At 43.4% G+C, this 27,568-nt stretch overlaps 1 protein-coding gene across 1 annotated transcript; it reads right to left on the bottom strand.

The window, feature by feature from the left end:
* Window positions 1–291: 291 nt before the first annotated feature.
* trim2a (tripartite motif containing 2a) lies at window positions 292–15,632 on the bottom strand. Its single transcript, XM_030093593.1, is given in 13 exon segments — window positions 292–1,800; window positions 2,038–2,084; window positions 2,087–2,168; window positions 2,812–2,882; window positions 3,142–3,310; window positions 3,536–3,703; window positions 3,849–3,952; window positions 4,117–4,840; window positions 7,907–8,087; window positions 8,230–8,381; window positions 8,607–8,844; window positions 11,546–11,724; window positions 15,379–15,632. Coding segments are annotated over 12 exon segments (2,223 nt in total). The 5' UTR covers window positions 11,680–11,724; window positions 15,379–15,632; the 3' UTR covers window positions 292–1,647.
* Window positions 15,633–27,568: the final 11,936 nt, after the last annotated feature.

Raw genomic sequence — 27,568 nt, 5'->3', positions numbered from 1 at the left:
TGTCAGTGAACGTAGCACCAGTCAATCCCAAAAACTTGAAAAAAGTAGTGTACACAGTATTTGGGGTAATTGATGTCTTTTTTTTTTTTTTTTTTTTTGTTATTTGAATATTTTGTCAACCATTTTTGTTACTTCTGGTTGCTATTTAGAACACAAGTCCTTCGATAAGTGATTATCTTGATCTTGTGGTGTTGTGTCGCCCCCTGCTGATTAAAATGTATAACAGCAATATTTATTTCGTTATAGACGCATAACAGTGCACAAAAGTCTGATAGAGAACAACAACACACGCTTTTTTACTATGGGCACTTTAATTCCATTTGGCATTACAAATATAAACAAGACAATGGAAAACAAATACCTTTACAGGACTGTGTAGAAAATGGAAATCCAGAAAAAGAAATAAAATGTGTGCTTGACAAGACAATGTCTGAGCAAGGCTTTCTAAAAGGAGCACAGTGCATCTTCACATCACACACCTCAACTGTTTAACTACATATTGCATTTTATTTATCTTCTTTAAAGAGACAAATTGGTTTTGCTAAATTACAACCTGTTAATTCTATATTTGTGAAGACGTAAGGGCACATGGGGAGGATGAAAGGAAATCACAGATGTGCAGTTCTGCCTCTGGTCTTGTTAAATGAAACCTTTCAGCTTGGAGGACAAATCTCGCAAAATGAAGACGGATGCAACCAACTGAGTTTATTTTCAGCTTTTTTAGCAACAGTTTTTTAGATGTTTGCACATCATCACAGCAGATTGTTAAGTTGAAATGTCAAGAGGAGGAAACAGCAGAAAGTCAGCTTATCAGGTGGCAGATGTTTGGTACCTTTAATTTACACACACGCGCACACACCCGCACACACCCGCACACACACGCACACACACGCACACACTTTTAAAGTGTTCACACAGATTACACTGAATATTTATTATCACATATGAGTGGTATTGGAATTTGAACGGCGCCGCCACTGAATTTTTTTTCGTGATGTTAATATTTGACAGCGTGTCACTGGATCCTACTTTGTGCACAGGTGCTTTTGTGTTCATTAGTAAAACATGCAGAGATGCCTAATCATGCTTTAAAATGCTCTGCTACCTACAGCAGGTGGAACACTTTTCTTTTATCTAAACAGGCAAATGTGAGCTCTCCTCAGAGCTTTCATCATAGGAAGCTGCAGGGTCTTTTATTATCGATAGTATTCCCGATTACCTCTCAGGTAAGTTACTTTTTAACTTGAAATTCTCCAAACACAGTAGTCTACCAGTATTTCTATGAACAAGTGCAATAACGTTATTTCCCAGTTTCCTCCCATGTGACGAGGAATCGACATTATTTACATTATTAAAGCTTCAGGTTTTTTTTCAAATCCGTTAACATGGAATGTGATCAAGGTCATGAGAAGCAGCAATCTGTGCATGAGGGAGAAAGTCTCAATTCACACACAGCACAAGTAATTCCGTCATGGAGGGTCGAAACATGTGGGCAACAGTCACACAGATGGCACGACGGCGGTGCTATTGGAGGATGGAAACGGGTCGGCGAAGGAGAAGAAAACGTCTTCCAGTTGATCCTCCACACTGGCAAACGTGTGTCTGGTATTTACAGTCTGTCGAGGTTGTGCGTTGAGAGGAGACGGGCTACTGCAGGTAGCGGTAGACTTTGAAGCAGTGGTTGCCAGAGTCGGCGACCACAACGTGTCCGTCAGAGGTGAGAGCGAGTCCCTGCGGGCCGTACAGCGGGTCTGCTGATGTGTTGATGTAAGACAGGAAGGAACCGCTGCCGTCGAACACCTGAGAGAGAGAGAGAGAGAGAGAGAGAGAGAGAGAGAGAGAGAGAGAGAGAGAGAGGTGTGCATTTTTTGGATACTAACAGACATATGCCACAAAAATTAATACAAAAACCTAAATTTTCCTGTTATTTATTGGAATTCTAGACATTCAAGTGTAATGGAGAGCTCGATATGGATATGGTACTCTATAAGCGGTGAACCGGCTTTCGAGTTGTTTTGGTGACAGCTCTGCTCTGACCTGTATCCGGCTGTTGCCCCAGTCGGCTACGATGATGTTTCCGTTGACGCTCCCGTGGGAGCGTTGAACTGGCCATTGCCTTCACCGTTGGACCCGAACTTCAGCAGGAATTCTCCTTCTGTGTTGAAGACCTCGCGAAGGCAAAAAGAGAAGAGAGATAATGCAATAGAACGACTGAGGGAAAACTGAAAGCATGCAAGTGTGGGATGCTTCACATTCACATCGATTTCTTTCAAAAAAGTTCCGTATTGTCTACTTCAGAGCAAGATTTGAAATTCATCAGGAGCTCTGTTTTCCTTCATTTCAGCTCACAGTGGCCTGTTAAATGACTCATTACTGCCAGAAAAGCATGTTTTCAGTCCAGTAGAGTTAAATCTGGAAGCGTTTTAGCTCAGGCAGTCGTCTGGACTCCTTCAGATAAGCTCTCTCAGTAAAGTCACAGTAAATTCCAAATTGGTCACACAAGTTATTTTATCTTCAGCAGAGGATTAAACTACGCTTATATTACGCATTTATTCATGATAATGTCAGACCAGGCAGCACATTCAGAAGATATAGGTTGTAAAACAGACACATTTACATCCACAAAAGGGACTCAGCATTGTAAAATACTTCAAAGTAACAAAAATGATTTCCATCTAAAAGTGAGCCTACATTTTGAGACATCTATAAAACAAACTGTTGAAGCTTTTATCCATGTCACAGTTTCACAGACTGTTTTCTAGAGATGGATGAGTACGAATAAAACTCCCTGCAGCGTGGATCTGCGCCTACCTTCACTGAGTGGTTGTGGAAATCAGTCACAATGATCTCATTGTTGTTGTTGACGGCAGCAAAGTGAGGGCCTGGAGTAAATAAAAAACAAAAACAGGGGAGGTTTCAGGAAAGTATTTCAACAGGCTTTGGATGTTTTCTGAAAGCTTGCGGACGACGGGTGTTTGTGAAAAACATGCAACTTAGCAGTTTGATGAAATGATTAAAAAAAAAGAAAAAAAAAAGCTCTTTTCAGATTCTTTGGAGCTCCCATCTTTTCCATGGATCTTATAGACAACTGTTTATTAATTGGGTAATTGGGGGGGGGTACAGTATTACCATTGAGTGTACCTGCAAACTGCCTGTCGCCGTTGCCGCGGTTACCGAACTTGGTGACCAGCTTGCCGTTGACCTGAAAGATGAAGACGCAGCAGGCCTTGTTGTCGACCACGATGATGTGGCCGTTCCTGTCCACCGACACGCCTTTCGGGCCCATCAGCTTCCCCGAGCCGATCTTATTCTGGAGAGGAGAGCGAGAACGCTTCTTAGCTTCACAGACAAGTATTTTCTCTCATATATAAACCCTAACTGAAGAGACACACACTTAGAGTGTTAAGGACAAGATAACATCCTATAGTATTTATTGCAGCAGTCAACATAATGTTCTGTTAGGACTGTTTTCAGTTAAGTCAAAATGATTTTGTTTTTTGTTCAGATTTTAGATACAAAGAGAAGCTTGACTTACCTTAAACTTGCCTTCGCTTGAAAAGATGCTAACCCATTTGTTGTCGTAGTCTGCGATGATGATGTCCCCGTTGGGGTGGACGGCCACGCCCGTCGGTCTCTGCAGCTGACCCGGAGTCCTGCCCCGGACGCCAAAACGACTCTTAAACTGTCCGTCATTGGAAAAGACCTGGGTTGCAGAAAAAAACATGACAGCTTCAGAGTATGCTGCATAATGTTATTAGATATCTGCAGCCGCTCCGTTGCATGCACTTGTGATTTCCACCATCAGAAATCTGGAATTCCTGCAGCATCTGACCAGAAGACATCTTTACCTGCACACACTGGTTGTTGCTGTCTGCTATGAGCACCTTCCCCAGAGAGGAGGCAGCGACTCCCTGCAGATTAGTAAACTCCCCTTTGTTTCTTCCTTTTGTGCCTGCACGAGATGAAATTTCTGGTTTTTAAGTGATCAGGTTACTTTCACAATAACACTGAATGTATGCAGAAGGATAGAAACAGAAAAAAGTGAAATGATTTGAAATTCAAAGTCTTGTCTCAAATAGAAAAGCAGGGAGAGAAGAGATTTACGTCGATTCTCACCGATTCTGAAGATCAGATCGTCCTCGATGGGGTTCTCTTTCCTCCTCCCCGTGCTGTACATACTGGCCGGCCTCTTGATGGCCTTCTGCTTGATGTGCCCGCTGCACGGGGACTTCAGCCTCTTCTTCATGCCGTCCGAAGTGGGCGACACGTCTATGGATTTGGTGGCTTTTATTTTGAAGGGGCTGCCTTTGATGTGCTGGTCGTACAGACGCAGGGACAGATTCAGGGTGCCCTCTTTGGGAGCCGTGAACAGGAACTCGTAAGTGCCGTTCTTGTTGTCCAGTATGTCCCCGTCCCCTTTGATGCCGTCGGGCGAGGAGATCTCCGCCGTGATGACGGCGTTGCCCATCTTGCACAGCCCTCCGTCCTTGTCCTTGGTGGTGATGGTGACGGAGGTGGGCACGCCCACCACGCAGTGCCGCAGACCTTCGCCCGTCGCCACGGTCTCGGAGGCCACCGCATTGGTGGTGACCACGATGCCCAGGTTGTGGATGGACTTCTTCAGCCCGTCCGTCTCCACCAGGAAGTCCAGCTGGTCGTTCTCGCCGGGCTGCAGGGGGAGGTCCTGGCTGGCCAGCTCCACCAGGCGCTCGCCCATCTGCTTCTTCACCAGCAGCACCTCGGCCTCCGTGCCGTGGCTCAGGGCCTGCTCGGTGAAGTTGCAGCTGCTGATGATCCCCTCCTGACCCTGCAGCAGGGTGTCCAGCTGCGCCTGGAGCACCTGCACATGGAGACACCAGGGGGCAGCAGGGAGACGCTCAGTCCAGACCAGGTTTTACACTCACTACTGTCAATACAGCTTCTGACACACATTCAACTCAGATTTTAAAAGTATTGAAGTTCCCTAAACGTCATTGAAACCCATTTGGTACAATGAAACAAAGTAATTTCATCAAGCTTAATAATGTTTAAAATTTGAGGAAAACATTGAGGAAATCTTAATTCGTTAAAGGACAGGCTTGTGTGTCCAGTGTTCTCAACAGAAGGTTTACACTGGACTCATTTTTGTCTTGAACTGCAATCCTATAAATTTACAAAGACTTAAACTTGAAGCACACATTAATAATTAGCCGAGTTATTTTTGGCAGAAACCAAAAATAAAAAGCAAGCAGTTGCTGTTATATTGCTTAAAACAATCCTTTTAGCTGTTATTTCAATATAAAACTGGAAATTTGACACTGTGTATAAAAACAAACAACTGTCCATCATTATCGAGCCTGTCTTATCAATGTGTAAATTGCAGTATTGTCTGAGAGTCGATGTGACACATTCAATGAGCTTTCAGCGCAGTGTGGGTAAATCTGCTGCTAATGCGGACAGAGAATACGCTTAGTGTCACAGCAGTGAGACGGCGTTCATGCTGCTGTAAGGAGGACCGAGATGTTTGAGGAAAAATAAACAAGAGTCGAAGGGGAAAAAGTAACAGTTTCTCTGGGCTCCAGACCACGGCTGTGGAAAATGATAAGGCTGAAGCCAACGGTCAGTCGGGGAAGCTCAGCTGAGAGAAAAAAAACAGCAAAAGACTCTCTGAAAACCAGCCCGACATGAAACGATACCAATAAAACAATTTGGTATTAAAACTAGCTCAAATATGGAAAAGGAAATCCAGAAAACCCACAGACATGAAACCTTGCGGTCAGTGGAATGTGCAGGATATAGAGAGACAGCAGCTCTGCAGCTCGAAAACTGACTTCATGCAGGAAAGAGTAAAGAGTGATTTTTAGAAACTGCCAGCGCATTTCGAATTCCAAGAAGACATTCGCAGCATATTCTCCACATTCTAAAACATTATTCATGGTTTCAGGATGTTGTGACTGCTGCCCCGGAGCAACCACCTGTCGCAGTGAGATGAGCTCAAGTCTTCCTCTGCTGACCTCAAAGCTCACAAAACACAACTCCCAAAAAATCTTCAGCAGTTATGAGTGATTTTAGTTTTATCGTGTACAACGACATCAAATTAATTTCAGCTGCAATAGTTTTAATGTAAAAACACAGTTCTCAAGTTCATTCATGTTATTGTTACAGCTGTGCTTTAAAGCAATGAGGAAAAAATAAATCTATCACGTTGTCTTGAGTTGTAGTGCTGAATCCAGTTTTTCTAGTTTTTCCATCAAGACGGTACCGGTCTGTCCAATCCGCACCAATCTGACACCTGCTTTTGATTCGACTTGAGGGGTGTGTGGTACGTGGAAGTGCTACATGGAGAAGTTACTCCATCATGTGGGAGAACACACTGTAGATACTTTCCTCTGAATGATTATCAGAATTCCAAAAGTTGTCTTGCTGTGTGATGGTTTTCCTTTTTACTTAAGTTACCATGAAGTGACTTGTAGGAATTTGTGATACACCATAAACTTCTACGATGATCCTAATGAATCCATATGTTTGAACAGTTTGAGTTGTGCATTATGTGAATATGACACAAGTAAATAGGAAATCCTACCTTATTTCACGGAGCCTCTTACTGTATCATAACGTTTAAGAATCAAGACTTATGAAAGTTTTGAGGCAACAAATCATTCACCAACTCACCCTCATCTGGCGATGCAACTCTTCTTCTTTCTCTAAAAGAGACGCCATTGAGCTGTTCTGAATTAGTCCTCCGAACCCCTGCTCTGGCTTCTCACAGTGCAGCTCTGAAAACCTTGGTCTCTTCTCTCCATAGAGACATTAGACTGGAGATCGAGTGTTTTGACGCATGCAGAGAGAAAGCTGGACTGTATTCTCCTCCTCTGCACATGACACACCCAGATCAGCCCGGCGGTACACACAGTACAGTGGCTCCATCTAGCTACAGGAACAGTGACGCATCAGTCTCCATTCTCTCCTCCCTCCCTCCCGTCTCGCCCCTCCCCGGGGGGAGACGCTGTTGTGACTGCACACCAGCCACTGGATGGTAAATTATTAGCCGCTCATGTGATGTAACTGCCCCGAGGGAGCGGCAGCAGGCTCTCAACTCAACCCATGATTGGTTGTCTAGTTGGGGTGGTTCACCAGGACCCCCCCCACCACCACCACCACCACCACCACCCCTCCCTCCCACAACTCCCCCCGCTGAGCCTCACACGCACAGATCAGCAAAAACGACCTTAGAGCAGCATGTCATAAGTTTAAAAAGCAGTCACAGCAGATCATCCTGAGGTCAGCGTGGAACTAATTATAATGCGTCGTGACAGCAAGTCCTCTGTCATCCAAACAATGTTGTATTTCCAGTTAACACGGATCCTTTGTACATGTTGTAGCTCTTCCTGGTTCTTCAGAACTAATAATTGTACGCTGACGACAATAACATGTCACATGATTACGCTTGCTTGCTGTTGCTAGAATGTTTTTTGCCCCATTGCTATTGTAAAGCAATATTCCTTCAAGGTGGTTCAGATGACTGATGCTTCAAAATACGGTCCTGAGCAACTGTGCACACAAAACTAGTGCAAGTTTTCAATATACACAATACATTTAGTAGTTCTATTCAGTCTACTTATTCTATTATTTGTTTTATGAAACAGTACAGTACATAGAGAGTAGTTTTTAAGAGATCCTGTGAGAAATGTATTCTAACTAAAGGTTTTTAAACTGAGAAATGGTAAAATATGTGTCATTTTTGCTAAATTGGTAAGTAAATGTGACATAAAGTTGTTTTATGACGAGCCTAAATGATTTAAATGTTCCTCAGTAGCAGTCTTGGATGTTGTTATTTCAGTGAATAAAGGGTTAGCCTCTAGCTGAAAGGACTTCAAAATTTAAGCACAGAGCATGATATAAAATCCCAGCGTAGCTTTTACTTCACCTTCTGCTTGAGGCCGTAGTTGACCTCCAGCTCCATGAGTAAGACGCTCTTGCGCACGTTGAGCGTCTTCTGCAGCTCGTCAAAGGTGGTGTGGATGTCGTCCTCGATGGAGCTCTTCTGATTGGTGAGCTGCTGCAGGATCTCCGACAGCGTCTGCAGCGCCGAGTCGATCTCAGGTAACCTGGGAGAGCGGACACGATCATATCACTGATCACCAGGGCATAGAGGAAAGCTGTGCGTGCTCGATTCGTATCATCGAAAGCCGTCAACGGGGACTAACACGCGTCGGACAGCACCGCGTCCGCACAATGCTCCTGCTGTACCTCTTTTTCACGGCGTCCAGCTGGTTCTGTAACGACGCCTTGTGTTGTTCCACCACGTCTTTGAGAGGCACTGTTGGGTGTTCTCCGTGTTCGCCGCTCGTGCACTCCTGACACATGGCCGTCTCGCACGGAGGACAGTAGAACTCCATGACCTGGGAAACAGGAGAAGTAAAGGTTTGGATAATTGAAAACCACTGATTTGATTAAAAAAAGAAGGGAACAAAGATTCTGAAAGTTCAGCCTGCAGCTTGGCGTGATCAGACGTGTGTGTGGCGCTGCAGCCTGAGGTCAGACTCAAGCTGCCAGTCCTGACAGAACCAATACGTGTACGTGTGTGAAACAGAAGACGAGGGTAAAACGCTGCGTGGGGCTCTTACGCTGCCTCCATGGTTGGGGCAGGACAGCAGTTGGCCCGTGGCCACGGCGGTGATGTTGTTGAGGGCGGCGGCCTCCTGGCTGCAGCTGTCCGGCGCCCGCTGCAGCACGTCCATCAGGTTGGTGATGAAGAAGTTGTTCTGCAGCGCCGCCACACCCTTCTCCGGCAGGATGGAGGTCTGGCGGCACACGGGGCACGACAGGGTGAGGCTGTGGGCCGGGATGTAGTTCTGCAGGCACCTGGACGACACGCAGGGAGACGTTCACTCTTTTCTTCACACAAACTAAAACCAACAACGAAAAACTTTAAAACCTTGAATTTTGTCTTTGAGGACACCTAGTGGTGGTGGAGGTGGGGGTTTGACTGAGATCTGGATAGAAACGCACTGGTTTGTTTCTGCATGGTGGTGCAGTGGTTAGCATTTATTCTCACTTGCATGTTCTTCCTGTGCATGCATGAATTTTGTCCAGCTTCACCTCCTCAATAAAAAAAACATACATTTCAGTTTAACGCTGACTAAAATTGCCTGTGGTGTGAATGACAGTGTGTGTGTTATTGTTCGTTTTTCTGTATTTGCTCTCATATTGGACTAATTAGAATCAAACCTCTACTACAATAACATTGATTTCAGCGTGCTGCAACCCTCAGTTAGATTTAAAAAAAAAAAAAAAAAGAACAATGCATGTGGATTCCAGATCAACCATCAATCAGCATCCCCTCTGGCCGATTGACCAATCAATAAAGTTTCATTTGGATAAAATCTGCCATTTACGTCCGTACGACTCAAAGTGCTTCATGTCATCGACTAAACTATCACACAGCAAAACCCGGGAGACTGGATATTAAAATGAGTGAAGTGAGCGACTGAGACGTTTAAGAAAACAACGTGAATGTTAAACTGATAAAAAGCAAAAAAAAAAAACTCAAGAAAATACATGAAAAATTCTGAATAAATAAAAATCAAAGCCAAAAAAACAAAAAAAAAAACATAACTACTATTTTTTTTAATGCAAATTTAAGTAAAATATATTGGTTTTAATCCATTCTTTAAAGAACAGGTGCACTGTTCCAGTGAGCACTGAGGCAGAAATATGTCTTTTATTTATTTATTTATTTGTATGTTTATTTGATAGGGACAGTGCATATTAATGAACAACATGTGTAAATATGCCGGAATGTAGCCATGGGCTACTTTCCATCTGTAGTCCCTGAACAGGTGAATGTGACGTAAACAAAATGTCACGTAAACAACAAAAAAAAAAAAAAAAAAAAAAAAAGACAGGGAATCAGTAACAGGGCAGAATACGGGGGTCACAATGCACGACAATAAACAATCACAGAAATAGACAAAAACAAGGACGCCACACAGAGACAATTCACAACCACAAACCCAGACGAGAGGACCTGAACAAAGATTGCCAAACCAATAAATTCATCATAGTTACAGTAAATAAAATTATAGTTACAAGTTAGTTATTCCAATCTTTAAAAATCATAACACAGTATATTCACTAAAATTACTTCTCTTTAAAGTGCTCTGTTGCATTGCACACATCCCTAAACTGCTGATTTATTTTTATTGTACATTGCCCTAAAGTGTTGTGTTGCATTACGCATATCTCTAAAATGCATATTGTTTTGTATTACTTTGTATTTTGTATTATTTTGTATTACTCATGTTCACAAATTTGTGTTGATCTGAGCCATTCTTTTAGCTTAGTTTTAAAACTTTTAAAGCCTGTGGCCTCCCTCACTGTTACTGTCCTGACTAAAGTCTTGATTCTGCATTTTGGCAAACTCACTGAATCATGTTTTATGGTTCAGCGATTCAAGTTTGAGGTTTCAAAAGCTTAAAAAACAAAAGAAGGAAAAAATCTTTTTTAAAATCAGTCCTGAAACAGTAACAGTTTGTGCACGGAGTGTTAAACATCAGTAACGTGCTCTGACCTGGTGATCCTGTTTTCAGCTGGCTTTCCTGAGTGTTTCAGGAAGTGTAGGGATGAATGTAGTCTGGACATTTTTACTGACAGCACTTAACCACTTATCAAATGTGGTCTGAAAGATGTGACAGAGTATTAAGCATCCAGCATGTGTGTATGAGTTTTCACAGATGGGCACAGGTCCAGGAGCCCAGCGTTTCAGGGAGACCGTGTTAATGTCCAATAAATGAAGCACATTATACCTTAGAGACACACAACTTAAATGAAAAATAACTACAAAGACACGAAATTACAACAAAAACATGGAAAAAGAAGCCCAAAAATGTAGCATATAATTATGCGAATGCAAACCAACACGACCTTTTAATGTCCAATGAGATATAAAATATGAGCAAAAAACAGCAATGAAGAGATGTAAAAAGCCCACAGAGTGATGAAAAGCATCTGCAGGGATCAAAGCAGCCATAATTGCTCTTGTTTTGTGCCTCTTCGCTCAGATCTTCGTGGTTCTCGTAGGAATATGTGGGAATGTTTCACATTTTGCCAGCTGTGTCGTAATTCACCAGTGAGTAAATCCGCGAAAGATCATTTAATGAGGATTCATTTTCACTTCTCATGATTCATTTAGCTGATCTGTGTTTCCTTTTAAGATGGCGATGGTTGAATACAGTACGGAAAGTCAACATAAACCTGAGCAGATTCGTAATGATTCATTGTGATCCGATCAGATCAATCATCTAAACACTTGATCGTAGATATATTGAAAGGAAACAACAGTCTAATGTAACAGCACAAAGACTCTCCACAAGAATCCAGAGCGAAGAGACAGCCTGACACGGGCCACAATTTATCTTTTGTGTCACAAACAAAGGCCGATTAAGAGAGACGAGTCAACAGCAGCAACACAAAACCATCTCAAATTTACAGAAACAGCTCTCAAGTGCTATTTTCGCATCTTTCTTGAGACGTCATCCAGAAAAAAGCAGTCCCAGCGACTCACCTCTCACAGAAGGTGTGCAGGCAGGGGAGCACTTTGGGGTTCTCGTAGCGGTCCAGACATATGCTGCAGATCAGGAACTGCTTGTCGATTTGTCGGACAACAGGACTGGGAATGGTGGAAGCTTCACTGGCCATCCTGAAGCTGTGACACCGGAGTCCCACTCCCTCTCAGCCTGCGCCCTGCCGAGAGAAGAAAAGCCAGTGAGGAGGGCGAAGCGGCGATCAAACACGCAGCGAAGCCGTCCCAGCGGTGAGAGGAAATCTGTCCGGCTGTAAAAATCAGAGTGGAAACAAAACGCCTCCTTCTGTCTGTCCTCATACTGACAGAGGAAATGGACCAGAGAGACACAGAGTTCACTTCTTGACCGAGAACCGCTGATGTATGAAGATTAGAAACAGTGACGGTGAACGTCTTCTTAATCAACAGAACAAAACCAAGAAGCGAATACAGTCACCAGCACCCTCTCATCATTATGTCTGTGAAAACAAACCGAGGAAGGGTGAGAGGTCGAAGTGAGGTCAACGTAACGTCCCAGCTGATCACATCACTCACTGTTTTGATTTAAGGAGAAAGCATCATAAGAATACCTTGATTTAAAGATTCACGCCTCCTCACCACATGAACAATACTGTCAAACTGAGGAAATTCCACTTCTCTTTCAACTGATTCATGCATTTCATCCACGCATTTAATCATTTGATACAACAGTTGCGTGTCTTGTGATAAAAGCAAAATATAAATACCGTGAAGGCTAGTGCATCAAGAGCTAATAGTATGCCTGAAAGAAGTCCAATAAATAATGATCAAACAACATAAAAATCAGCTCCATAATCACACAAATCAAACATTAACAGGGTGACATGTAACACTGTAGTTCTGTGTAAATTAAAAACAACATAATATATCATGCAGAACGACACAACAGTCATGTTTTCTTAACCCAGTGAGATCTAAAACTGAATAAATCTGCAACATTTTGAAAATATATAAATGCTATGTATTTTTTCCACATTTTCAGAATACAAGCCTCAGTCTCAAAGGGTTGAGACAGTTTAGCTTTAAACAATCTTTTCAATCTGTAGCTGAGAAAGACTTTGGCATTGTTTATCCAACAACAGCACTCAGAATCCCTCGGAGAAGCTGGTTCAGTGTTGAAACCTGAGGACTGTTCCTGGTTGAACCAGAGTTCGAATGTTTTCCCTCAGCTCTGCTGGTCTTCTTTCCTTCCAAACAGACTCATTAGGCTGATCGGTGACTTTACTTTGGACGAAGTAGCAGACTGTCTGGGGTGAACGCTGCTTTGAGCACAACGATGGATAAGATCAACTCCAGCATCCTCGACTTTAATCTGGATGAAGCTGTCGTATAAACTGAAGGATGGCTTTAAAAGCACAGATGACAAAAGGGAAACTAAATTAATGTTCTGATGTAGTGATTTCATTAGATTAAAGGACATTTTTTTCCATTAAAAATACATAAAATCAACCATTTAGTACCAGCCTTTGCTTTGCTTAGATTGAGTTTCTTCAGAGTAAAGTACAGTGTTTACTTGCGAGTAAAGTACAGTGTTAACCGAGTACGTCTGTGAGTTCAAGCTAACCAACTTTCTCCAGAGAAATAATGGACATCCAGCCTCATATGGAACGGTTCACAGGGATATCCTGTTACGATCCACCCTGCTGGCATCAGCACAGATCCTGGTTTTATCGGTGGATCGGGTTTCTGCTCACTTTCTTTGTGGACATTATTTTTAAATTAGGAGTTGGAGCCATCTGTTGTATTCATGCAGTAATAAATGAGAAAAATCCAGGTTTGAGGCTTTAAATCTGTGGCACAGTGATGTGGAGGTCACACTCTCACCAGTTCATTGCCAGTTTGCACGTTCTCCATGAGCATGCTTGAGTTGTGTACAAGCGCTTCAGTTTGATCCCTCAGTTACAAAACATATGCCTATGATAGAAAGATTGCATTTTGACTGTCTGTAGAAAACATCACTTTTGGAAAATGGCTTCCAGGCTGCGAGGTTGTTGAAATCCAGTGATCATCCCAGTGTAAACAGAGAAAAGACAAAGTTTCTGAAATGCACAGTCCTGCGTGTTTTCATTCTGTTACGACCAGTAGTTTTTCTGCACATCTGTGAGTCGATTCCCAACAACAGATTAATCTAATATCAAATAAACTGTGCTTCAAATTAAATTGAACAGATTTAAAGTGTACACTGCACTTTAAACATTCGTCCATGCTTGGTTTTATTATAAAAACAGAAGTGATTTGTGGCCTGATGTTTTCGATGCAGTGAATATGAAACCTTCCTGAAATTCAAACACATGAATAATGCCGTTTCCTGTCAGTCGTTATTATGTAAACATGGCTTGAAATTTCCCATCCTTGTGAATGTGAGCGTGCGCCGGTGTACCCTGTCTTCACCCAGAGTCTGCCGGGGTATGATCAGTGCCCTGCGACTCTCGGTTGGGAAAAGCAGCATAGAAAGTGTTTGAAGATGAAGAAAATTACAGCACTCCTCTTCAGTCAGACTGTTCTCGTGTGCTGATATAAACTCAGTTCTAGAATGTTCACAGACCTCTCTAGCTACAGAAGTCAAAACATAGCTCCTTGTACGTTATTTGATAAGTTAGGAAAACCTTCTTTACCGCTGTGTGGAAGACATTTGTTTCCTGGTGTATTCATCTTGCCGCCCTCTGAAAGATCGGCGGCAGCAGGGCAGAGGTTGTGTAACTGCTGGAGCTGAGAGTTTGTGATAAGAGGCACTTTAAGTGATAAATATTTCATAATGAAGGAGAAAAGCGAGGCACTCTGAGTTCAGCACACATCAGCGATAAAGTGAACTCCAAGACAGCTTGAAATGAAACACCAGTAACGGAGGAAAACGGAACATTTCCGACATCTTCTCTTGGAGCGATCCCCGCAGTAACACAATCCGGCAGCTAACTTAGACACAGAAAGTGTGTCAGTGCTTTTATTGTCTCCTCTCATTCAAGACAGGCACAGAAACAGGCCACCTCTGCTGCTGAGAGGAAGCCCTCAGGGAACATGCTTCTTTCTCCTCTACTTTATCTTAATCCATCTTTTATGCCGGTGTCCTCCTCTCCTCTCTCGCCCTGAAAGCATGGATGACTTCAATTCCAAAGAGACCGATACAATCACTGTTTTTGTGGCGCCGTTATTCCATCAATGGTTAGTGTGTGATGCGTGATGCACTGAGCAGCTTAATCTAATGTTGCAGAAGCAGAAACACACCTTAGCAGCTGGTCTAACAGCTGACCTGTCCGGCACCCGATGTTTTCCTCACTCATGTGAGCACGATCTGTCCTCACAAGCATGCATCCAGACAGGACAGAGAAACAACCATTCACATCTCGATGACAATCTGCACAAAACACAGCGAAGCTCAGATCCGGTGAGGCTGCATGTTAATACCTTACCGGCTCCACGGCCCGGATTAAGCAGATGAGCGGAGCAATCAAATATGGCACTGATTATGAAAGTAAAAAAAAAAAAAAAACAATCCCAAATCCTGCCGGCAGACACAACAGAAGCAGCTCTGCGCCGTGCCTCCGGTGCACAAGGTCGCAGCAGCCACACAGCGCTCCTCTCTTACATAATCTGATCTGCGCCAGCTAAGCGGAATAATTCCTGTAGGATTGAGCCGTCGTTGAGTCTGCGGACGAGGAGACGCATGGCACCGTCAAACATTACTTCCAGCCACTCCATTACACTGTTTCTGATGAACGGCTCCACAAAATGCCAAAATGGGAGCTCGGATCAAAACTATTCATTTCATTTTAAAAATCATTTTAGATGAAGAGACTTACAGAGCTGCATTTATGAAGGGATCAACAGGCGTCATCAGTCAGCGGACCGAAGTCAGGTTTCAGATTCCTCCCATCCTGCCCTCAACTCGCACGACACCCTGCTTCCCATCCCGAGATGTGTGTGAGCAGGACCGCGTCACTGTGTGTTTAAGAGTGTGTGTGTGCACACACACGTAAGTAAAGTTGAGGAGGGGCAATCCAGCCAGCTTCGTTCTGTTTTGACATCATCTTTTTTCTCTCCCCTCCCTCCACTTCCCCACATGCAGTCCCTCTCACCATTCACCCCCCCCCCACCTTCCTCTCTGATTCAAGTAAATGCTGCCTCACTGCAGCGCGGCGAGCGTGTGCAGCATCAGGAGTGTGTGGGCGAGCACTGGCTGACGGCCGGCGATCCAACCGGCGGTGGGGAGAGAGAGGAGGGGGGGAGCGGCGAAGGGCCTCCCGCTCGGCCAATCAGGACGCAGCCAAAAGGATGCTTCAGCGTGCGCAGGCTGCTGACTCACTGTGCACGAGCACAGCGCGAGCAGAGAAACAACACCGTGCAATACCACGACCGAGATGAATGGAGGCCGGAGACAGACGCACTCCGTTCGAAAACGCGCATTCACAAAGAAACACACACAGATGCTGTTCAGCATGTTACTGCAGGAGACGCTCTGTCCTTTTAAATCTCATTCAGAAATAAGACCGTAAAAAAAAAATCCACTGCTTCCACTGTGTGAAAATGTTGATTCAAAAAAGTATTTTTTATAATATTTTTTATAGGACTCATTTTTCTTCAGACACTAGTTTAATCTTGTCATTCTTATGTTGTTTATTTATCTTTTTAAACCTATTTGTAATCCAGCTTTATTTACTTTAATTTTATCAGTTATACACTGAATGGTTCATTTTTCATTCTTCTCTTGTATTCAGTCTTTTTTCCTTGCTTGTTCTGTTATTGCCCCCATGTCAGTTATCGATAAAGCCCAAAAAACTGGAACTTAAGATCTGCAAAAGGACTCCGTCAACTGCCTGAATGAAAATACATCAAACATTAAGACGCATCTTTTTGAATGAGCCCATTACGCAATAACTTAATAACAAAATGGGTCTTTGGAAGGTTTGCAACCAATAAGAAGTAGGATCTACTCCTGGTTTGGTTGAGATTGAATAAATAATCTCTTGGTTCATGACTCCAGTCAGTCTGTTCTGGTTCTTGTTGACCGTCTGCTACCGTTGTTTACAAAATGGGCAACAAATAAAAGCACAGTGCAACAATAGTCCACAACGCCGTCCTCACATATGCGTCCAATCATGAATTAAACTGTGGATTGAACTAACAGAGTTGTGCTGTTTGTAAGTACGGTAGGCACAGTAATAAATCCTCAGTCAAACGTATCAGTAAAACATTGCTGGTCACCTGTAAGAAGAATACAAAACATCTATTTAGCACAATGAGACGCCGAATGAATGATTAACAATCAATTCTCAGCTGATCTGAACAGATTTTGATCAAATGGCCACAGCGTTGTTTTGGATTATTATGAAAGAAATGAAGATAAAAGGGCCTAAATGCACCGACTGAAGCAATAAGGTTAGACTGATGGCACCTCTAGTGGATGTGATGTATGTGCCAGAAGGCATGAATCAAATTAAAGAAGCAGAAATCTATAATGGAGGCGTGGATTTCGGTGCAGGATGGGACTTTGGAGCAGGACTTTCACGCTGGAGGTAATGATTAGCGCTCTGGCCTCGCAGTACGGGACTGGAAACCTTTCTGTGGAGTTTCCCTGTTCATCGAAACATGCATGTAGAGACCTCTGCACGCATGTGTGCACTCAGCTGAGATCAGATCCAAACATACAATAATAAAAACAACTAAATGAACCCAGAACAAACTGGAGATGCGGTCAGCTGAGTGGGTGTGGCATTACTGTGCCGGCGAATGGAAGCGATCATCAATCTCTGGAGGATTCTGCATTTCATCGAGTAAAATACAAGTTACATTACATAAGCCTGTTTTTCAACAACTGTCTGGCTGGTCAAACTAAAAAGTGCAGTTACTGTTTCTCTAAATTCTCAAAAAGGAAAATAACTTTTCAACATTTCAGTGTTCGCACTGGATTTGTGGTTGAGAAATAAGCATCTTAGTTCAAAAAGCAGCAGCAGTAGACTCAATACCTGCAGAGATGTTTCTGAGGCTGATTGATGGGGGTACAGTATAATAAAAATTAAATTCAAACACACATTCTGACAGCCAATAGCTTCCCTTTTAAACACAGATCTTCAGTACAGTAGATTGAAGAAAAGATGTGAGTTATTATTCACCAGTGATTTTTTTTTTTTTTTTTTTACTTTAAAGAGGCAGCCTTCTAGTTTCAGAGCAGCTGACATGAATCTATGTCACTTCAAGACTGGAAGGAAATATATACTAACAGCTCTAGGCAAAAACAACACAGTTACACTGAGGAATAAACATGTTGCTAAACCTGTTTTCATCCCCCAGAAGCATAATGACTTTTCACTGAGAACCACAAACAGCAAACGACACCGTTTCTGAAACATGTTGCATTGTTCTGGGATTTGAACACCGAAAACAATCTTCTGTTCTTTCAAATGACCTGAAAAGCACCTTTCACCAAATGTGAAGGCCAAACTGTGATTTTAAGCCTTTCCCACTCACCGATAAGACATAAAAACAAGTCCGTTTACATGTGTGTATCCCAGGTTCGGCCTGCAGAGTGACTTGTTCGTCACCCTGGTTTCCCTCCACCGTCCATCCCGCAGCTCTTTCCAGAGCACTGACCTCAGCGCTTTTTATCATCTCTCACACAAACTACAGTGTTACGCTGCAGCGACACGGCACGGCTCACCAGAGGGACCGTGTTCACCGAGCAAACAAAGAGTGCAGACAAACAGCGGAAAGCCTTCAGGTTACATAAACACACACGCGTGAAGCCAAACGGCTGCTTCTGTAAAACAGCACGGACTGTGGCCCAGTGGCCGATTTCATTCAGTAGTTTATAATGTTTTATGATGTACGGATAATTATTTTATTAGGTTAAAAATTTAAAGTGGACACAACACTGAGACCCTGAGATCATCGCAGGCATTTTAGAAGGTGGGAGGACAAAGCAACCCACCTGCTTTATTTCACGGCCAGCAATACGTTTTGGTTGATCGTAAGGCTGCTTAATGTTTTCCAATTTCTGAAATGACTTTTAATGGCTGTTGGGATCCACGTGTAATAAACACAGAGCGATTTTCCTGCTTTTCAGAGACATTTAAGCTGAAATGTCTCAAAATCTGACAGGGAATTTTCTCATTTACTATGCATTCTCTTCTAAAATTTTGTGTTTTCATAAATTAAATAACCGATTTATACTCTACTCATCTTTTTTTTTTTTTTTTTTTTACGATGAAGAAAAGTCACACTAGAAAAAAGCCTTCCATTGATCCCAAAACCCACTGAGGTTTTCTGGAGATCTGCTCCACACTTAACACCGCTGGTCAAAAGCCTTCGTGCAGGTCTTGAATCCCAAACCATTAAAGAGATGTATGAAGCCATAAAGACACCAGTGAGGAGTGACCAGAGTAATTAGGATTCATCTTCTGGGAAACATGAATGTCTGAATAAAAGTTCCCTTCCAACAGCCACAGTTAAAGGTAGATTATAGTTTATTTTGCTTGGGTTTTGAGGAGGGTGAAGTGCTCTCTCCCCTCCAGCTGAGGAAGGCTAATTGCTTCCTCCATCCGGCTCCATTCTGTATTTCATCGATCTGCTTGTCTGTCTGAATATCTTGATTGAATTTTACACTCTGTGGAGAAAGACGGCACCCGTTTCAGGAAAAATCTGATATCTGAAGACTGGGGGAAGAAAGACTGCGATGGCGCTTTATGTCATTTGCATGACAGTTGGATTGCCTGCACAATCACATCATCCCATTCATCACTGACCCACAAGACCATAATGACTGCTGCTGCTGGAAAAAGCCACAAACGACCCGCCACTTAGCGCTTAAGCGACTGCTCTCAGGCGTCATTACGGCTGAAAATCACCATCATGGAGAGCCGTCAGCGACGACTGAGGACTCCACTGACTGGGCTGTGGATTGGACGCTTTCAATAATGCTGTTTAAAACGTGAGTAACATCAACACCCAAAGCAACACTGCGCTGATGTAAATCCCATTTCATCAACAGACAAGATGAAAAACACGTGTATCAAATCTAAAACAGCAAACCTCCCCGGCTTCATGTTTCAGTGGAATCAGAGGGTTTACGTATCTGCGTCGCTGGAGCGGATGACATGTGGCCCATCCCCGAATCATAAGAAGACTCTCATGCTAATCTAGAACGGCCACTGGGGACCGGATGATGAGAGATTACAGCGGTAGAGCACGCCTTGAACCAGAACATCCCCCCGGTGAACTCTCTGCCCATCATCCCCCTTAAAAATGTCTCACGGCCGCAGATGACAGGCGGGACTCAGCCCTGCTGTCCGGGCAGATCTGGAACGAGATACTCCAGGATAAACGACCGCATTTCTGTCTGATGCAGACAGTTGTGTACTTTTCCTGTTTACAATGCCTGCGAGTGAATAAAGAAAGCAGACATCACTGCGTCACTTGGATATATATCCGCCAACCGTGCACTTCTGGTGACGCGAGATAAGACAGCACTGTGTGTGTGTGAGTGTGTGTGTGTGTTTCCGTGGCATCAAAATTAGGGCTTACAGATGTGTAAGCATAAGGTCACTGGAAACTGACCACACTGCTCGTCTGTCACATTGAATTCAGTGAGGCACACACACTGGGGCTCAAACTCCAGACAAAATGCTCTTCCTCCGTGAAACATTAACAACTTTAATGTTTCTAGATTTTGATTTAGTTGATCTTTAATCGTCACGAGGAACACAGCGATCCGGACCGAAATGCATCCATCAGTGACCGAGGGTGTGTTGTGTAGATCTGATTCTTTTGAGGTTTTTACCTTTGGAAAACCATTAGATATTTAGGGAAAAACAAAAAGTTACATCACAACATCAATACTGCTCAAACGTCAAATGCTTCTCTAATCTTGTTCTTGCATGTTTGAGCTTCAGTGAGCGGATGAATCTGTATATTCTGGAAGCTGATCACTACTAAGCTTATGCAAAACTGAAACATCCATTCTTCTAAAACTGAGTCTGAGACGAGTCAATCCAGCAGGAGAGACTTTCACACCCACCTGTCAGTGCAAAAGCTTCAGAAATAACATCACATCAGTTCACTCCATTCAAAAGCCAGAACTTAAAACCCCCAAAAAAACAAGCTGTTTATGCAAGAAGAGATTACAGAAAGCTAAATCTCACAACAAAGTCAGTGTAGTAGACTTGTATGGGTACGTGAAGGGCATCAGAATACACCAATCACATGGAGTCTGACCATATTCTAAACCATTTCTACATATAAACAAAGCACCACCTAATAATGAACAAAACTTCCCATATGTTGACATCATGAAGCCTTTGAGCCAGAAAATCCTCGACTCTCCTCGGCTCTCACACTGTAAACACGTCGTACAGCGCACCTGCTGCTTTTCAAACAGAAACAGGAAATGAAAGAGTGCAGAAATACAGTCGGAGCATATAAACCAGATGTCTGGGAGCATCTGATCTGCAGCTGGAAGCTGTGCGTTTCAGCAGCATCTTTCGCCGGCTTTGTCCTGGAACACGCCGACACACACAAACATCTTGAAAAGCTGGATTCTGTTCAAGGACTTTCCAAACGCAGCAGCATCACCCTTCCTTTAATTATAAGCCCTTCCTGTTTCCTCTCTCCTGCTGTACCCAGTGTACACATCTTCCAAAATCCCCCAAATCCCACTTACTTCAACTCCATGGCTGCCCTCCTCTCGCTCCTCTTTTGGGGGGGGAAACAAAAGCTGTGCTCTGTCACCTAATCCCTCTCATCGCTGGTCCACTGTGGTGAGCAGTGGGCAGAGAGGAGAATGCATGAGAGAGGCCTGAGCCGTTACAATAATCCAAACAGACTGACAGGGAACCACTGGGCGAGCGTGCACACCGCGGCGGGGGGAGGGAACGGCAGCGGCGGCGTGGAGGAAAAGCCAGGACCAATCAGAGGTCGGCGGAGAGGCCGGAGGAGGCCGAGCTTAAAGCGTGTGCTGCTCTTTAACCCCGCTGAGGGCAGGGGCTGCACTGAGACGCTGATAAAGAGCAACAGCGTACAGGAAGAGGGGAAACATGCTGGGTAAAACCTCGAGTCTGGTTTCACGAGGACGCATTTCCTCCAAGTCTCCTCAAACAACCTGGGGTCATATTTCAAAAAGTGAAAACAATCCTTAAACAATCTACCTGAAAAAAAAAACACCACAGATTGAAGGTTTTAAGAGCAACAGCTGGTCAGAGTCACATCTGAAGCGAGACCCTTACAGAAACAACCACCGAAAGTCGAAATAGAATATTTTTCATAATTTTATTTTATAGAATTTGTTTTTTTTTTGTTTTTTCCGTTCCACACCCCACTCCACCCCTCCAACTCCTTGCTTTTTTTTGTTTTTTTTTTCCTGCCACACCCCAACCCAACCCACCTCTGCAACACCTTGCTTTTTTTTTTTTTTTTTTTTTTGTGTTTTTCCCCCCACACCCCCAACTCCATTGTTCTGGATCACTCCACAGCCAGAGTAAAATGTCTTTTTCTCAGTAAGATGATTTCCATTTGGATGCCTGTGTAGTTTTCTCATGTAGACTCCTCCCAGATCCATGACTTCCAGATTAATTCCTAATAACTTCCAGATTGATAATCACTGAAGAACGGGAAGGTGCTGCTCCATGTCCGGGCTATCTTCTTTGTCTCAACCTCTTCACTTCCTTCTCTCCGCCCTCTCGCTCTTCTCTCGGGACTTGGCGGCTTTTTTTTGCGCTTTCTGCTTTTCTTTTTCCATCTTGGCCTTTTCCCTGTCGCTCATGGAGGCAAGGCTGTGCAGCTTGACAACCTGGTCGATGAGAACCTGCGTGTCCAGTTTCGTTCTGGCCTTGCTTTCTGTCCAGTCTCGCTCTTTGGAGATCCAGGTCTTTTCTGCCTCTTCAGTCTGGGTCAGCAGCTCCTTTGTCTGATGAATGGCTTCCTCCTTTGCCTTGATCTCACGACGGAGCTGCTCTTCTAGATTATTATATTTCTTGGTCCAGTCAGCGTTCATGGCACGCATCTGAGACTCCATCTCTGTCAGCTTGGAATGAAAGTCCAGGTTTTGATCCAGCAGCACCGTCTTCTCAGAATTGAGACGATTGAATTCTTCTTCTCTCTTGTTTTGGAGACGCCTCACTTCGTCCTGGTGTTCCTGATTGAGACGTGACATTTTTTCAGCCACCTCTGCATCTCGTGCTGCCCAGTTCTTCGCCCACTCCAGCGTGGCGTCTTCCGCTGATTTTTTCAGAGCCGAGATTTCAGCTGTTACCTTCTTCTCTCGGTCTGCCCAGCATTTTTCCCACCACTGGACGGTCTCTTGGTTAATTTTCTTCAGGCTTGTGATTTCCCGCCTGAGCTTATTCACCGTGACCTCATGTTTTTTACGGAGCTTGCCGTTCTCCTCCTGTTGACAGACCATCGTTTTTGCCATGTTGGCCTTGGTCTCCTCAGAGCTGTCCTGTTCCTGGAGACTTTTCTGTAAGGACTGCACCTCCTCCAGCGTCTGTCTCAGGAGTCGCTCTTTCTCCTGGAGGTCAGAGTCCAGTTGCTGTTGTTTGGACTTTAGAGTTTTGACCAAGCTGGTCAGCCCCTGCTTTTCCTCCACAAAACTGCTGACCTGGTTGGTCAGAACCTTCTTCTCCTCCACCAAAATGCTCACCTGGTTTGTCAGCGCCTGCTTTTCCTTTTTCAAAGTTCTGACCTGGTTGGTCAGAACTTTCCCCTCCTTCACCAAAGTGCTTACCTGTTTGACCAGCTTGCCGTTCTCCTCCTGTTGACAGACCATCGTTTTTGCCATGTTGGCCTTGGTCTCCTCAGAGCTGTCCTTCTGTTCCTGGAGACTTTTCTCTAAGGACTGCACCTCCTCCAGCGTCTGTCTCAGCAGTCGGTCTTTCTCCTGGAGGTCAGAGTCCAGTTGCCGTTGTTTGGACTCTAAAGTTTTGACCAAGCTGTTCAGCCCCTTTTTTTCATTCACCAAACTGCTGACCTGGTTGGTCGACACCTCCCTCGCCTCTTCCAAGGTGCTGACCTGTTTGACCAGCCCCTCATTCTGCTCCTCTAGTTTTTTCTTTTCCGCCTCCAAACTATCAAGGCGATGTTGGAGTTCATTGCACCGCATAGTCTCCTGCATGCTCAATTTACGATAGTAACGCAGTGCTTCACGCGGCTCATGAACAGAGGGTTTCATTGCGCTCTCCATCACGTCAATACAATGTTCTGTGCTGTTGAACCTATAACTTGTCATGTTGATGCTCTGACTTGCTGTGCTTTCTCTCTGTACTAAACTCTGTCTAGACTCTGTCTAAACTCTGTCTAAACTCTGTCTAAACTCTGTCTAAACTCTGTCTAAACTCTGGTTAAACTCTGGTTAAACTCTGGTTAAACTCTGGTTAAACTCTGGTTAAACTCTGTCTAAACTCTGTCTAAACTCTGCCTAAACTCTGCCTAAACTCTGCCTAAACTCTGCCTAAACTCTGGTTAAACTCTGGTTAAACGCTGTCTAAACTCTCTCTGCGCCGTCTCCTCTCTCGTGTCTCACGGTTCAGTGAACTGAGTGTGAAATGATATCGAGTTATTAGGAGGACACTGCCTTTGATCTCTAACCCCTTGTGACATCATTGTGATGTCATCACCTAGAGAACACTGTTGCTAGGCAACCATAGCTTCATTTAAATAGAAAAAAATTGATGATATTTCATGGAATTATCATGACATTTTCATGTCTGTAGGATCTTCCATAGAGCAGGAATGCATTTCTAAAAATGTGTGAACTTTTGGGCTTTAGTAAAAAAAAAAATCTCACTCCAAAATGCACTGGAGCAGATGGGAGAAAATTCTGCGCTCTCCTCAAACAAATGCATCTCAAGAGAAAACTGCTTGTCATAGAGAAAAAATAAAAACATTGTGAGAATCACAAGGATTGTAGCTACATTTTGATGTATACCCTGTTAAGACTGTGCCAGAAATGTGGCTTTTCCTTGCACTCCTGCGCTGTCGCTTGACTTCTCAGACATGTCTATGAATCAGAATATTTCTGATGTGATACACAATGAAGACATTTGATAAGTCTTGGATGGATTAAATGCATGTGTGTGTGTGTAATATATATATATATATATATATATATATAAAAAGCCCTCTTTCGCTGGGCTGAGTTACCTCCTACTGCAAAATGGAAAAGTCAACTGAAAACCAGCTTTGTGAAATAGTCCAGTGAACTGAGAGAACACACACACACACACACACACACACACACACACACACACACACACACACACACACACACACACACACACACACACACACACACACACACACACACACACACACACACACACACACGTTTGTACAGCTATATGTTGTGAGGACATTTATTGACATAATGTATTTCCTCGCCCCTTACCCTAACCCTAACCATCAAAACTGAATGCCTAACCCTAACCCATACCCTAAACCTAACCTAAACCTAATTGTAACCCTAAACTAAAAATGAAGTCTTAACCCTCAAAAAGGCCAAAAAAGGTCTCTCAAATAGTGAGGACCGGCAAAAATGTCCTCACTTTGCAACAATTGTCCTCACTTGTAAGGTTAAAAACCCAATGTCCTCACAAAAGGTCCTCACAACATATAGCTGTACAAGTACACACACACACACACACACACACACACACACACACACACACACACGCACAGTCTTGTATTTCTATCCTTGTGGGGACCGTCCATTGACTCCCATTCATGTCTAGCCCCTAACCCTGACCCTTACCCTAACCCTAACCCACACCACAACAAAGCCTAACCCTAAAGAAATGTTTTTGCACTTTTACTTTTTTCAGTAACAACAACATGGTCAAGAAAACACTGTTTCTCCTACTTAGGACCGGAAAAAGGTCCCCACAAGGCACGTCGTTCCACGTTTTGCTATCCTTGTGGGACATTTGGCCCCAACAAGGATAGAAATACGAGAACACACACACACACACACACACACACACACACACACACACACACACACACACACACACACACACACACACACACACACACACACACACACACACACACACACACACACACACACACACACACACACACACACACACACACACAAAATGCAGGTAAACAAGTCTGACACGATGCAATCCAATTCAAGAGAAACCAGGAGGGAATGCACAAGAAGTTTAAACACCAAGAAACAGGAAGTAAATAACACTACAATGAAGACCTGATGTTATCTGTCAGCTCGTAAAATAAACAACCAGAGAGCAGCTGCATGTGTCAGTGAAAATCTGGAAGAAACTGAATGTTGCCTTGAAGAGGAAATAGCCTCGTTTTGATATTTCCTTTGTTGATTTTCCCATTACAGTGTATTCTGGGATATTTGTTGAAAATGAGGTGATAAGATCAGAGCAGGTGTTGGAAGCAGCAGATGTCATTTGAAAGAAGCTCCACAGGTAAGAGGATGATGAGCCTGAACTTTACAGAGGAGCTCACGAGAAGCTTTATTGATGTAGCGTCCACATGATCAAACATCAGGACGATTGTCACGTTAACCCGGGAGAGTTTGACAGAGAGGGTGAAAGATGAGAGTGACATTTTAAGATTAAGGTCCGAGTGTCATCCAAACAGATATACATGGATTTTCTTATACAGAAACCTGCTCTGGAGCCGTCTATTAGCGATGTAAGGGTAGGAACTGTTTAAAAAATATCTTAAATGTATGGAAACAGCAGTGTTTATCTCAGGATTACATAACAGCGCCATAAAGGCTCCTGTTTCCAGACCAGGAGGGCAGGATTTCCTTCACTGCCGCCACATTTTTATCTTGGCAGAAAAACATTAGGTGCTCAAAAACACTCAAATCCTTCACTCTGTCATTGCAGGCAGACAGGAAAACACGCTGACGCTACAGAGAGTGTGTCTGCCCCCGGAGGCTTTCCCCCTTTCTCCACTGCTTTAATCTTATTAGCAGGCCACAAACGTTGTTTGTCGTAATTATCCAAATGGATCCGTTTTCTCCGCTGCATGTCCACCCCCACTTAACCAGATTACTGAGCAGTGAAAATGGCTCCATATGGAAACAGGAATACTATGATTTCATTCTTTTGTAAGTTATATTTATGTCATTTGACTGAGTTTATAACTAGTAAAGACAGATAAGCCAAAAACGCCACAGAAAGTTCCAGAAATTGAATCAAGATCTGCACGAGGTTTATGCAGTGGTCAGAATAGAAAGTATTTAATTGGATACAATGACTGAATCACTACTGAACCACGTATTTATCTACCCACTTCAGCTTTTTTCCTCAAGTTATTCACATCATCTGGAGTCTGACAAAATGTAAATCACACATTAACATGAGATATAAAGTTATCTGTTATTATAAACATGTGTGTCTTTGTTTTATGGGGTAAAACTGCAGCTCTTGCACTGAAACATACAAACACAATGTGAAACTTAAGGGACAGTTCCACTAAATAACCAGCGTGTGAAACTAACACTCCACCACTCAGTGCAGAGTTTGGATGAACTGTCCCAACTACAAAATAACACAGTTGCGTTTTCATAATATTGATAAAACTTACAAGTCAGACATTCTTCAGCAGCACTGGAGGCTCACAAGCGCCGAGGTGAAGATAATTAAAGTGAGGCCAGTGAGAAACTGCTGAAAACTATGTGGGAAAATGATGCATTCAGCTCAAAAATGTTGCTGAAGTTATTTCTTCCTCTCCGCTTGAGTGCAAACTAAGCGAATGCGCCAAGAAATAGAAGGACAGCATGAAAAAATTAAAAAGAAAAAGCACAATTTGCACAAATACCCTTCTGTTTATCATAAAAAGTCAGATAAACCAAATTACGTGATTACAAAGATAAGATATAGAATTATGGGAACTCTTGATGGCCTCTTCCTCGGTTTTTTAGTTCATTTGTAAAGTGATGAAGCAGAACTGGTAACTAGTGATTCAGGAGGAACATTCTCATTCATCACGACTGTAATTATTTGCATTAGGCTACAAATA

The sequence above is a fragment of the Salarias fasciatus genome, chromosome 6 (assembly GCF_902148845.1).
Source record: "Salarias fasciatus chromosome 6, fSalaFa1.1, whole genome shotgun sequence".
In the NCBI taxonomy this organism is placed as follows: domain Eukaryota; kingdom Metazoa; phylum Chordata; class Actinopteri; order Blenniiformes; family Blenniidae; genus Salarias; species Salarias fasciatus.
Note: the sequence above shows the minus strand (reverse complement) of the source record. Positions and strands in the feature narration are given on the sequence as shown.